The 12,770-nt window shown below is 48.7% G+C and overlaps 5 protein-coding genes across 5 annotated transcripts; 3 read left to right on the top strand and 2 right to left on the bottom strand.

The window, feature by feature from the left end:
* Nucleotides 1-347: 347 nt before the first annotated feature.
* ONS95_005799 (uncharacterized protein) lies at nt 348-1,482 on the top strand (the record flags this gene model as incomplete). Its single annotated transcript, XM_058499231.1, has 3 exons — nt 348-689; nt 743-1,249; nt 1,303-1,482. 3 exons carry the CDS (start codon nt 348-350, stop codon nt 1,480-1,482), a joined length of 1,029 nt encoding a protein of 342 aa, XP_058351499.1.
* ONS95_005800 (uncharacterized protein) lies at nt 1,325-2,545 on the top strand. The gene has a single exon (XM_058499232.1). The coding sequence runs from the start codon at nt 1,609-1,611 to the stop codon at nt 2,224-2,226; it is 618 nt and encodes a 205-aa protein (XP_058351500.1). The 5' UTR covers nt 1,325-1,608; the 3' UTR covers nt 2,227-2,545.
* Nucleotides 2,546-2,611: 66 nt separating this feature from the next.
* On the top strand, nt 2,612-7,727 carry ONS95_005801 (uncharacterized protein). The gene is made up of 3 exons (XM_058499233.1): nt 2,612-4,018; nt 4,103-6,664; nt 6,776-7,727. Exons 1-3 carry the CDS (start codon nt 3,716-3,718, stop codon nt 6,875-6,877), a joined length of 2,967 nt encoding a protein of 988 aa, XP_058351501.1. The 5' UTR covers nt 2,612-3,715; the 3' UTR covers nt 6,878-7,727.
* A 461-nt stretch (nt 7,728-8,188) lies between these two features.
* ONS95_005802 (uncharacterized protein) lies at nt 8,189-10,133 on the bottom strand (the record flags this gene model as incomplete). The annotated part of the gene is made up of 3 exons (XM_058499234.1): nt 8,189-9,343; nt 9,458-9,790; nt 9,918-10,133. 3 exons carry the CDS (start codon nt 10,131-10,133, stop codon nt 8,189-8,191), a joined length of 1,704 nt encoding a protein of 567 aa, XP_058351502.1.
* A 240-nt stretch (nt 10,134-10,373) lies between these two features.
* TFB1 (RNA polymerase II transcription factor B subunit 1) lies at nt 10,374-12,322 on the bottom strand (the record flags this gene model as incomplete). The annotated part of the gene is made up of 2 exons (XM_058499235.1): nt 10,374-12,139; nt 12,187-12,322. The coding sequence occupies 2 exons, from the start codon at nt 12,320-12,322 to the stop codon at nt 10,374-10,376; spliced, it is 1,902 nt and encodes a 633-aa protein (XP_058351503.1).
* Nucleotides 12,323-12,770: the final 448 nt, after the last annotated feature.

A 12,770-nucleotide genomic window follows, 5' to 3' on the forward strand; every position in this document is an offset into this window, starting at 1 on the left:
TATTAGATACATGACAAAAATGAAGAGGATAGAGAGAGTAGTCAGTGTGATTGGCGGGCTGGCTTTCTACTCCGTCGCCCAGAAACCACCCCTAGAAGCTGGGACGAAGGTACTCATGCGCTCGTTGTTCTTGTGGAGTAGGTATTAAACTGACAGTCCGACTCTCATTCAAGGACCGGTTGCTCTCGCTGGTTTGATGACTCCTCCCCATTAAGCGAGACTGACTGACAACAAACGGCAAGCGCGTCCCTCCTTTCTAATCTTAACCTCACTTCTTGTCCCAGCCAAATGATTCCTCCTTCACCAACATCTCTACACTCTCAGCATAGTTACGGCACAACACCATCATGGCATCTTTATGGAATGGTCGGTTCAAATGGGACAAGCTTCCGGACGAGGTGAAATGTATTATCGTCGAGCATGTGCCGGATTTCGTATCGTACAACAGCCTCGCGAAGTTGAGCAAAGCCGTATACAAAACACTCACCCTTCCTATGGGCCGTGAGGTAGTCTCCCGCCTTGCGCTGGAAGATGCCAGGAGGATGCAATCGCCAGCAGCCCTGTTGGATCTTCTCAGGCGCATCAGATTGGACGCTCCGATTGTCTATGGTATCCATATGCAACGAATCATTAGTATCTACGCTTACGAATATCTTTGTGGTCAGCACTTACAGGCTTGTTATAATCTTGTAAGCAGAAATAGCAAAAGCTGGGAGTGTCTGCTTGAACTGATCCATAACAGATGGAAAAGCTCATGCGTAGCATTCCCAACAAACTGTCCGGGAGGTACTGGAATTCAACTCACCCTCCACAGTCATATCTGGACCTGTTCAGAGAAATCCAACCACTCATAAGCACACAAATTGTAGACCATACCTGGGGCTGTACCTTCCATCATAGATTTCTCAATCACTACCATGAGGGTGTCTGGGGTTTGATTGGTTCATTTTTGTATACTCGGTACCAAAACGATGACAATGAATGGAATCAATTTGGATGGTCAACAATACCCTCTCGTATTCTAGCCCCACAGAAGACCAGACTCTTTGCAGATTCTACGAAGACCACACTGGAAGAATTGTACCTTGAAGAGGCGTACATAAGGCTTCTTTCCCTCGTCGAACTCCCATTTAGGAGATACGAAGACAAGAGTACGGTACCCAAACGGCTGCACTTCCAGGATGTAGCCTTCAATTCACTTGGAAGGCTTTGGGAGAAAATGGGATCAGAGCGGGATGTTGCAGTGATTGTATGCCAACTGTCCCACCAACTCGTTATTTGCGTCGGATTGACATATTTCAGGCTCATCATCATAACTGTACCACAGGCATCGTGAGGCGTTGGATGAATATATGGGAGCTTTTCGACCAAGAAGAATATGCAGCCACTTGCACAGTGCTTGAAATACTTGACTCCGAGGCACTCCAAATCAAACCGAATGAGAAGAAACTCGACGATATACATGAAACCTGGGTCAAGTGAAAAGACAATGAGTTTGTCACGTCGAGAAGTTATACCAGGACACGATTATTTCTTTTTGCTTCCTTTCTGGCGGACAGGTTCGCTTTGTGGGGAAATTTAGAGAATGCAATTCTTATTGCGAAGCAGATGGTGGAGCTACAGACAACGGACGGCACGTGGCATTCTTCTAAACCATTGCGATCGAATGTGTTATTGTGTGCACGATGCAAGCTCGCTGGGTTTTACATTGCTGCTGAGAGAGTTGACGAAGCCATAGAACAGTTGCAAACACTAAGGTCCGACCTGTGGGATTCCTACAGCAACAGCTCTCTACTGCCACGAACACTGGCATGGTTCAGAATGCTCAGAAATACCAGCCGTTGGTTTCGGGATGTCTGGTGTACAGGACATTTGCAAAGATACAGGGAAGCTTTCCAGGCTGAATTTCTCAGTGCAGACGCGGATCAGCGAGATGTGGAGGCACGAATGCGAGGTGCCGGCCTACCAGACAATGAAATTATGCCAATACGAGACTTTCCTATGTACCAGATGGCTAAGGTGTTGGCGCAGCAGCAGCAGCAGAGAGATATCATAATGTGGGATGTGCCTTGGAAAAGTTATACACTGTGTCTCCTCAAGAGTTCAAGGAAGGGGCAGGTCCGGTGGCGATACCTCCGATCGAGATACCGTAAACCACTTACCGACCAAGATCGTATTGACGAATTATACAAGATATACAAGGAACCAGCGAAGGAGGATACTTAGAGAGAATGTGATGGGCCTTTGGTCCATAGGTTGTGAAATGCAGTCAGGACATTGCAAGATGGCATGGATGACAGCTGAGACGGTGCTTGGAATTGCTGGTTTCAATATCTCAGGATACATCGATAGAAATGCAAAACAGTGCTATTCATCAAAATCGGCTGAGCTACATGTGTCAAAATGCCAGCTCGAAGGCACACCTTCATTTGAGAGTAAGTGAAAAATGGTATACGTATCATGGAAACATGTGATGTATCCGCTTCTGTTTCAACATCTACTATTTGAAACTGAATACTGTAGAACGAGCCGACGACTATACAAGTAGTTCGCTCAGCAAGCAGACTTCAATTGAGAGCACTGCCTCCACGTTAGAGAGCGACCTTGTTATTGTTTTTATGAAAGGAGTAGAAGCTGGGCTAGGATTTGATGCCATGTCCTAACTTTTTGAACCTCGATCGAACGGGTATAACCAGGGCCACGTGGTAGTAGCAGGATTTTTTAGTAATCAACTAGATATTTTCAAACAATATCAATATATTCAAATCCCGCATGAAGCAGACGGAGCAAGCTTTCGTCCTATCTCGGGTTTCACAACCACGACGACTGAAACCCAAGGCGCTTGCCCCCAGACTCTCGTCCGTTATGCAAACAACAAGCCTCGCACCACTAAGGCTCCTCCCACCGTCTATGCGCCCCTCATACCACTTGATGATGATGGGGAAGTGAGACTTTGTGATACGCTATAAGATGATCAAAAGTCAAGTTAATTGAACTCTGTAGGAGCTGAGATGAACCATATATATATATATATCTCTCTCTGCTGAGAAGGCACGTAAGGACGTGGTATTGTTGTGGCGGCTGGCTTAGCCCCAAGCCCCTGAAATTCACCAATCAAGCGACCACCAGCGGCTGGATGGCTGGCTGGGCTGCTTGCCTACGGAGGTAAAGCTGGTGCGGAACGGAAGCCCAGCGGGACGGTTTCGACTGACGGCAGCACCAAAATATTCGTTTCGTCCCTTCAACGACGCGAAGAAGGTCTCTCTCCCTTCTCTATTGTCCATCTGAAAAGTTCCACAGTACCTGTACGCGTGCAGTCAATTTGCTCTTTGTCTTTCACTTCATTCCGTGGCAGGGAGAAGAGAAAATACCAGGATCCAGAGAAGGACAAGGCTAGGCTGGAGTACGAGTAGTGAACCCGAACAAAGCTTTAGAGGGAAAGGCAGGTGCCGACGTCGATCATACAGGAACCCGGCGGAAAGGAGACGGCGATCCAGCTATCGAAATCTGCTTGCTGCGAAGATCACATTCCTGACGAAGGAGAAAGGCAAGGGATCTTGACCATCCCTCAGATGTATCCTCCCTCTGTTCAATAAACCTGCGAGGGCTTCAGCCATGCGATAACCACTACCTATACCCACGAAAAGCGAGCCTGAGAAAAGAGACAGTTGGCCAAATCTATGAATGGGGAGTTAAGAGGGGACAGCAATCAACAATGAATGGGGCTGCGGCTAGAGGCAAGGCGCTTCCAGCCCGGCCGAACCAGGATTGGAGCTTTGGCGGCGGTCAAGGGGCCAGGAATTATGGAGCGAATGCGCCGAAGAATGGGTACAGCAGGAAGGAGAATGTGGATCCCAGGACCAACATGCAGGTAGCGCAGCAGAATACTGGGAGGAGGGGAGCAGCGCCTTTGCCAGTGCCAGTACCAGCGCCTCCAGAACCAAACGGCAGGACGGTCCTCGAGGGTTACAGGAAGGACGTGATGAATGGCTTCGAGGAGAAGCCCAGATACAATCCGGTGAGTAGGGAGCTGCTTGTTGGGATGAGAATCGGCGCGAGGGGAGAAGGAAGAGAGAATGTCGGGACTGACCGCATACGGTAGATGAATCCCACGAGGCCGCAGAGCTCGACGCTCTTGAATGTCAATGATCCGATCCAAATACATCTGCTGGTTGAGACTGCGCTGGGCGACAGCAAGGAGTACGAACTCTTGTCCCAGGAAGAGGTGGACGACCTCAAGAAGCAATGTCAAGTCCTCACCCAGCGGATCGAACAAACGCGGCAGAACCTCGCCATCCAATCCAAATACCGCGATGCTGCCATCTCCATGGCGAAGCTGTACTCGCCCTCGGACAAGAGAGAAGGCCAGGACGGCGGGAGGAGGAGGAGTATCTTTGGACATAACCGCAACAGCAGTGATTCGGTCAAAGAGGCAGATCAGGAGCGGATAGCCAGCGAGAAGAAATGCGAGGATCTGGCGCTGGAGTTATGGTCTTTGGAGAAACGGCTTATGGAGCCTCAGACAAGACTGCTGAAGCATACTGCGGGAATACTTCAGATGACACATAAAGGACCAAAGAAGATGCCCAAGGGCCAGGGAGCGTCGCAGCAGCAAGGCATTCCTGGGAGTCCAGAGAGCATGTACACGTATTCGAATGCGAGGAGTAGTATGGAGCCTATTCACGACGAGATGTTCTTCGATGAGAGGAGTTTCTACAAGGATGCAGATCGTCTGGATGGTTTCAATATTGGTGGGAGGGAGAGCTTGATCCCTTCTACAGGGCCGTCAAAGGAGCAGATGCAGATGATTGCCAATACGGAACAGCAGTTGGAGAGTCTGAATAATCGGCTACGGGAAGTTATCATCAAGGTCAATCCGGAGCGGGAGGGGAGTTTTGGAACTCCTTTCAGTAGGACTGACCGGGATGGGAAATCTGCGGAAGCTGGGACAACGTTGCAAAGTCATCTGGAATATTTGGAAAAGGGCATTATTGCTATTGATCAGGAGAGTGCTGGTCAGTCAACAAGAGTTCAGGTACAGTCTGAGGCCGCTATGGAACAGACGCTGGGGGAACTGAATGGAGAGGTCCGGAATCTTCTTTTACCATATGATCCCAACCGACCAGAGCCACCAAAGCTTACTGGAAGTGGATTGAACGAGCAACTTGGATATTTCCAGGAGATTATTGGCGCTGTGGCAGTGGAATTGTCTCGAGCATCTAGTACCGCAAACAAGAGTACGGGTAATTCGGAGAATTTGGAGCAGATGCAGACAGTCATGATGGGATTATGGGATATCATACAATCTGGCGAGGAAGACCAGCGGCAGAGGAAAGCAGAACGTCGCCAGACTCGAACAGCTCAAAATCTTCCGCAAGATGAGGAAGACTCTCCTGATGAAGGGGATGATCCGAATGAGAATTTCTCTATACAGGCATTCTCTACGAAGGTTCAATGGCTGTACTCCCAGGCTACTCGTCTAAAGGATCAGAAGAAGGTCTTGCAGCGACAGATCAAGCAACAGCGGGAGCTCAACAACAAGTCGGATGCAGCCAAGGATGCTGAAATGGTGCAGAAAGGCGAGGAGTTGCAGAGGATGCAAGACCTCCTCACTCGGACCGAAGCAGATGCCGATAATGTTCGACAGCAGCTGAGTGATATGATGGAAAAGCTCGATGAGACCAATCAGCGAGAACTCATGCGTGATCAATCGCGGTCGAAAGATGAATCAGCTGCCGTTCAGCAGGCTCAAGAGGAGCTCAGTAGTCGGGCTCAGAAGATTCAACAGATCGAGAGTGAACTCAGTTCAAGGAATAAGCAGTTCCAGCAGATTGAGAGCGAGCTCAAGTCACGAGATCAGACGATTCAGGAAGTTGAGAATGAGCTTAATGCTCGCAACCAGACTATCGCTGCTCTTGAAGAAGAGTTACAGGATATGAAGGACGACCAATCCATCGGCAATGCAGAACTACAAGGCAAAATGGCCGACTCCGAATCCAAGATCGCAACCTTAACACAAGAGCTAGCCGCCGCAGCAGCCGCGAAGACCACCTTCGAAAAGGGCACCCAGGAGAAAGACCAAGCCCTCGCCGCCAAAGACAAAGAGATGGAAGACATGAACATGGAGATCGCCCGCCTCCAAACCGAAGTCACCATCGCTCGCGCCGAGCTCGACGGCGCCTACGGCTCCCGCGCCCAGCGCGCCGCAGAAGTAGCAGCCAACCCAGCCATCCAAAAGGAAATCGACACCCTCACCAAGAGCAACTCCTCCCTCGCCGCCGAGATCGCAGCTCTCAAGGAGAAGGCCTCCTCCTCGACCTCCTCACCGGACGCGGACGCCAAGATGGCGACGCTGAAGAAGGAGCTAGAGGAGACGATCGAGGAGTACGAGCAGATGACCAAGGCGAGCATTGAGTGGGAGAAGGAGCGGGAGAGCCTCGAGGGCACGATCGATAAGTTGAGGGATGAGAGGGAGAATCTCGAGGCGCAGTTGAGTGATGAGAAGGTTAGGTGGTTGGGCATGTCGAGTCCGGCGTTTGATGGGAGGGGGAGTGGGAGTGGGGGTGGGGGACTTCCGCCGGGGTCAACGAGCACGACGGTGTTGAAGAATGAGTTTAAGAAGATGATGAGGGATACTAGGGCTGAGAGCACGAAGGCTTTGAGGGTATGGTTTTTCTACGTCTCCCTTTTTCTTTCATCAATCTCTCGTTCTTGTCCTTGTTCACCCATTTTCTATTCTTGTATCCTCTTTAGATACTGACTTCTACACCCACAGGCCGAACAAGCCGAACGCCGCCGTCTCGAAGACGAACTCCGCGCTCTGAAGAAGGCTCAAGGGCCGGGGAAATCAAGTCTTAGTCAGAGTTATGGCGCTTGAATGAGTGATTGATTGGTTGATTGAGTGATTGATCACCGCCGTTTTCTCATTGTATTTACTTACAGCCCCTCTTCCTTCTCACTTCTTTCCTCTGAGGGGATCATGGGGTTGAGTGGTATGTGTTGGAGTTGGGTTGGAATTGATGTGGTGGAGATGGAGATGGAGATGAATGTGAATGTGAAGATATGGAAGGAAAATGGAGAAGTGGGAGAGACTGTAGAATTTGCAGTCGAGATTCAGGGGAGTGGGGCAAAGCTGTATATTTGTATGATTATGATGATGCACATGATACGATTTTCTTGTTTTGGGTAGATTTTTTGTTTCTTTCTTTCTTTCTTTCTTTCTTTCTTGTTCAAAATTGTTCTATTCTATTCTGTTTGGGTGGTGGTGGGATTGTTGCTGTTGATTTTATATCATGTTATACTTTTCACCGAGGCAAAGAATCTTTGTTTAGTTTCGATCTTGGTCTTGGTCTCGCTTTCGTCCGTTGAGGGAGAGCGAGGCTACGAGGAAGAATCAGAGTGAGAATGAGGGCGAGGAAAATATTAAGAATGTGGATTCGGACGGGTTAGGGGAGAGAGAGAATGTATAAATAAGAATGAGAATAGGGAACGGAAATGAAAATGAGAATGAAAAAGACCTCGGGATGGAATGAAAGAACGGAACAGCGCTTGTTTACTCGTTTACTCCTTTACTTGTTTGTCTGAAATGTGAGTCTTTAGCGAGCGATCGAGCGTGTGTAATCAAGCAAAAAGATACGTAAGTACCTGCTAAGGCCAGAGGCGAGGAGATAAATAAATAGATGGATAGAAAACACTCTTATAATGAAATAAAAAAAATAAAGCAAAATAAAATAAGACGAGAGTAAATAAAAGCCTTATTATCCTTCAGTCAAGACCATATATATGCGCAGCAGGCTCATGTCATGTCTTATCCAGAGATGGATATTGATACCTATCCTGAGATTAGGTTTACAGTAATTTCATCATTCAGCACGAAAGTCGATCACTCACGCATGCGAGTTTTCAGAACAGCTTCATTTTACCAGCGCGATTTGTCAAGAGCGAATCTCTCGAAGCGAAGGCAATCAAAACAAAACAAAACAGAATATTGGTATTCGATTCAATACAACCAAGTCAAGTCAAACGCCATGCCAATCTAATGTACTGTACACTCTAAGCAGCCCAGCCCGGCACGGCCCAACGCCTCGCTCAAACCATTCCTCGTTCCTCATTTCTCATACCATTTATCATCCATCATTCCACACATCATGTCTTGTCTCGTCAAGCCATCTCACACCCTTCACATCCATCACAAACTCCCCGCCAGCGTCTTCCCCACAACAACTCTCCTCGGTCCCTCCATCTCACTATACCGAGACCTATACCCACTCCCTCTCCCACTTCCAGTCCCACTTCCACTTCCATTCCCCCTCCCATCGCCCCTCTCCCTTTCCCCATCCATGTCATCCTCAATATCAAACCCACAACAAACAAAACAAATACACCTCGCACTCTTCATCCACCAATCATCGAGCTTGCCAACAGCAGATCGCAACGTACATCTCCAGCACCAGTTTTCCTTGGCCAGTTCTGGCTCAAGAGCTACAGATGGAGGCGGTGGTGTAGGTGCTCGAAGAGCGCCTGTCATGAGGTAGGTTGTTGAGGATACGGAGGCTGGGCGCTCTTGTGGAGATTCGAGAACGCAGAGGGAGTCTAACTCGGCTTGGGTTTGTGGTAAGGGGGAGTCTGGAAGTGCTGTTCCTGGATTTGGGGATGGCAAAGTGGTGTCTTCGTCTCGATGGTATGGTACCGGGGAGTGGATGGTTGAGTATTCAGTGGCTGTGGTAGTCCTGGGATTGTCCTGAGCCGCTATGGAGCCGCTTGTTTTTCGATGCGGGCAGACTTTCTTCGGTGGAGGGGTTTCGGTAGTTGGAAATGGTTGAAATGGATGAGGTGCTGTAGCTGTCGTTGATTCTATTGCAGCTTGAAGCATGTTTGCTTCAGAATCTCGTGCGGTCGCGGATGGTGTGAATCGTACTCGCTGTTGCTTTTGTAGACGTTTACCTTTAGGTCTTGGTATGGCCGAAGGAGCAACTGACTGGGTTTTCACAATCGGAGCTTTGGCGAATGGATGTTGATCTATTGCTCCATAAACACTTTTGGGGGGCCGGAATCGTGGTGCTGTTCTTCCCGGAACTGGTGCAGAAACAGTTCTGTTTCTCTCGTCCGAAACCTGGCAGGAGCTTAACGTTGGGGCACTGGAGAGATTGAAGAATCTGCGAACTCGACTTTGATGTGATGCTTGGGGTAGGTTTGATTGACGGCGACGTGGAATCGCGAGGACTTGTGCTTCGGTCCAAGAGGGCATTCCTTCCGGTGTTGGAGGTCTGTCGGGTGGTGCTTGGATGGGTACTTTGGGTTCAGCATATATTTCTTGGACAAGTAATGGTTTACATAATTCCTGCTTGAGGCACATCAGCATAATTTCCTGACAGGGCTCATGAAGCAAAGGGAGTGCGAAACCAGACGACAAGATACTCGGATTGCCATCAAAAGGAATTAGGTAAATGGAACCCACCTCGATCACAACACAGGCATCATGATACGACCTCTTGATCTCCTCAATATCATCCAGACTGAACGATATCTGTCGTCTCGGGGTCTTGGAAATGATAAAACTATCTCGGTGACCCAGAAAAGGAATACTTGGGCTATTATCCGCCGACTTCGTCCTCGCTTTGCTGCTGATGGTTGTATAGCTCTTTTGCTCAGTAATCGTATCCAGAACTGTACCATTGCCGTAGCGAAAATGAATCGTATCGATGAAGTTAGATGGTGATACATCTCTGCTATTCTCGTCGTTCTTCTTGACTGGTCTTGGAATGCGAGAGGGGATGTCGACGAGCTCGGCCTAGAAGGACCATGGTGTTAGTTAATACTTGTCAATATTGTAGGAGATGCCCGGATCTTGGAAAGGTCTTATGACTAGGAACAACACCGCCAAGATCCAACGGAAACACTTCTTTTACAAAACCTACATGGTGACTACTTGCTTCACTAGCAGAGAAACAAAAGGCCTCGAATATGGATTCATGTGAACTTGGCAATTCTTCCGACGAGTCGGCAAGCCGGATAAACGAGCCCTTCCGACGTATGGTATTTGTAGGTGTAGGAGTAACAGCTTTCGGTCGTAATGGGATTCTCGACGTGGAGGATCCTAGATCTGCAGGGAGTATGCCTATTGTAGCTGCCATCGTGATTGATATCCAAAGTTGGAGGCAATAACAAAAAGGGTGTCGGGCCTCTGCGCGCAGATGCGCAAATATATGGGAGGGTGGGAATGATTGAGGTGGGGGTGGGGGGAAAAGGAAAAGCGGAAGGTAAGGGAGGTTCAGTGTTTGTTGATTTTGATGGTGGTGATGTACAGGCAATACCCTCGTTCCTTCCTATAACGCCTTCGGATATGACAGCGAACCCATCCATCCGAGTTCGCCTCATGAGATATCCATGCCCTCAGCTGCCAGAGCCCTTTTGTATTCTTTTGTTGCTTTTTGCAGCGTTCTGATGGTCGGGTCCATCATCTCCATCACGACCTTTTGACCACCTCCTACAGACTCAGCTTTCCAATGAATCCTTTTATTCGTCTTTTCGTACACCGTCTTGATATGTTCCTTCTTGATCCGGATCACATCCTCTCTTTCCTTCTCGGCATCAGCTGCCACAGCATTAATCCGATCCATGGCTCTTTCCAAGCTGGTGGCGTGCTGCGCAAGTTCATTCGCCTTATCGGCATCGCCAGACAAGAAGACTAGCCAGAAGTGATGGAGAAACTCGGTGGTCGTTGTATGAGTCAGGACCAATCTATCAAATATATGCTGCGATAATCCAGACAGAGATTGTGCGGCTGAGCCTTCAAGTGCAGCCCGCCGAGCGACAATACCTTCCAGTATGTGTCTCTGAGCGTCTGCAATGCTGGCCTTGCTTCCGACATGACCCTTCGTCTTGTCTTCGTCCTCACTATCGCTGTCTTCTTGCACTCCTATTGCAGCCCGCAAGTCCAACCCTCCGGCAGCGTCGTGATCCATCATTTCAGGGTCGACATCCATCTGAAGGTCAAACAATATGTCCGGAGGAACCTGCTTGGCATACATAGCAGCCTCAGCTGAAAGTTCCGATTTCTCACTTGAAAAGAATCGACTCTGCTCTTTGATGTTAAGCATGATGCGATTTTCCTCCGGATCACCCTGCAAATCCCGCAGTACCAATTGGTTGTAAGTCGCCTCGTCCATACCAATAGGGGCTGCTGGATCAATATCCGAAGGTGCGACTTGGGACATAATCTTCTCACTGAGACTATTCAGCGTTCTGATGATTGGTACTTTCGTTCTCGCGTCAGGCCACATGGTGATATCCTTCCGGTTTCCGCTTCTGCTCCCACCTTGATTTTCCTCGTTTCCCTCCAAATCGATGATGTTTGGGATATGAGTTGAGAGCAATCTCTTATCCAAGCCATCATCAGTAGAGATATCCAGGTATCTGTCGAATGTCGGGTCTGTAGCATCTGCTTCTGTGATCCTTTCCCCCTTGAGCTTCTTGAACAGTCGGCTGACGAAGAATCTTGACCAAAAATCCGCTTCCTTGAGTTTCGGTACATTCTCATCGTAAACGCGTCTGACTAATGGGTGCTGACTGAAGATCAACTGGACTTGCTCAGCACTGATGTTCAACTTCAGCTCTCCATCGACCTGGCGCGGTTTGACAGCAGACAAGACATTGTAAGACCCTTTTTTCTGGTTGGACTCCACCGCAAAAGCTCTTAGTAGATTCAATCGGGTGGACCAGAACTGTCTGTTAAACTGAGAATCTGTGATCGTTTCCGGTTTCGTCCGCCTTGATTCCATGTAGGTTCGGTTAAGACTCAGGTCTTTTTTCAACAACGATTCTTGCAGCTGGTAATCAACCTTTAATTGCGCATCATCGTACCATGCAGACGATGCACTGCCTGGTTGTGAAACAATTGTATGGGCCATAGTCATAGATCCAGACGCCGACCCTCCATTTGGTTTGGGGATACTCGCATCTTCCGCTTTGAGAGCTGCAATCAAGGTAGTGAGAATTTCCTTGATGGCATTGGCCTCTGCACGAGGATTCGAGGGCGAGTTGAAAAGAAATGTATGGGTTACGGCTTCAGGGGCATCAGGTGACTTGTCGAAAATCTTCAGCATCACCTTTGCTGCAGTCTCGGGGGTTTGTTGAAGATCTAGATATGGTCAAAATATTGAAGTTGAGATTGAGAAGAAGACGTACTTGTGATATTTGCCACCTGAATGGTCAGTCCCTTGTCTGAGCCGTGAGGCAGCCATACAATAGACTTTTGATCCTTTGAAATGGTAAGAGTGCCGTCCTTCTTTTTGTAAGCCGCAGCTCCGGTGATGGGGGCCATGTCAAGGTCGTTGATGATGTTGTCGCTGCATCTAGGCCAAGCCGCCCCAAGGACGTTGATATCAAGGCGTACTGCAGCCTAGACAATGTAGATTCACAGTTTGAAGACTTTGGTTTCTTTGCTGGATGTTTGAGCAAGGAGGTTAACACAAGGACTTGAAGATTATGTTCTAGTGTTAAAGCAGCTGAATATCACGCAGTGAAAATTGGCGCGTGCAGGTGTATTGTTCTTTCTTTGTCTTGCCTGTAAATGTGCTCTGCGCAAGCCATAGGTAAGTTGAGTTCAAATGGTGATGCTTGTCTCGAAAAGTGATGACTCAGCCACACACACGTGACGGAATTTGATTCATCCCTTGCCTCTGCCTGATTGGCCGGTCCCCGGCTGCTGCTAGCGGATTGGTCCGCTGTGTAGCCAGAAGCCGGAAGGCCAGCCGTCAAGGAGCAGCCCA

This window comes from Cadophora gregata (assembly GCF_030347475.1).
Source record: "Cadophora gregata isolate MNR1 chromosome Unknown scaffold_16, whole genome shotgun sequence".
Taxonomy (NCBI): Eukaryota; Fungi; Ascomycota; class Leotiomycetes; order Helotiales; family Ploettnerulaceae; genus Cadophora; species Cadophora gregata.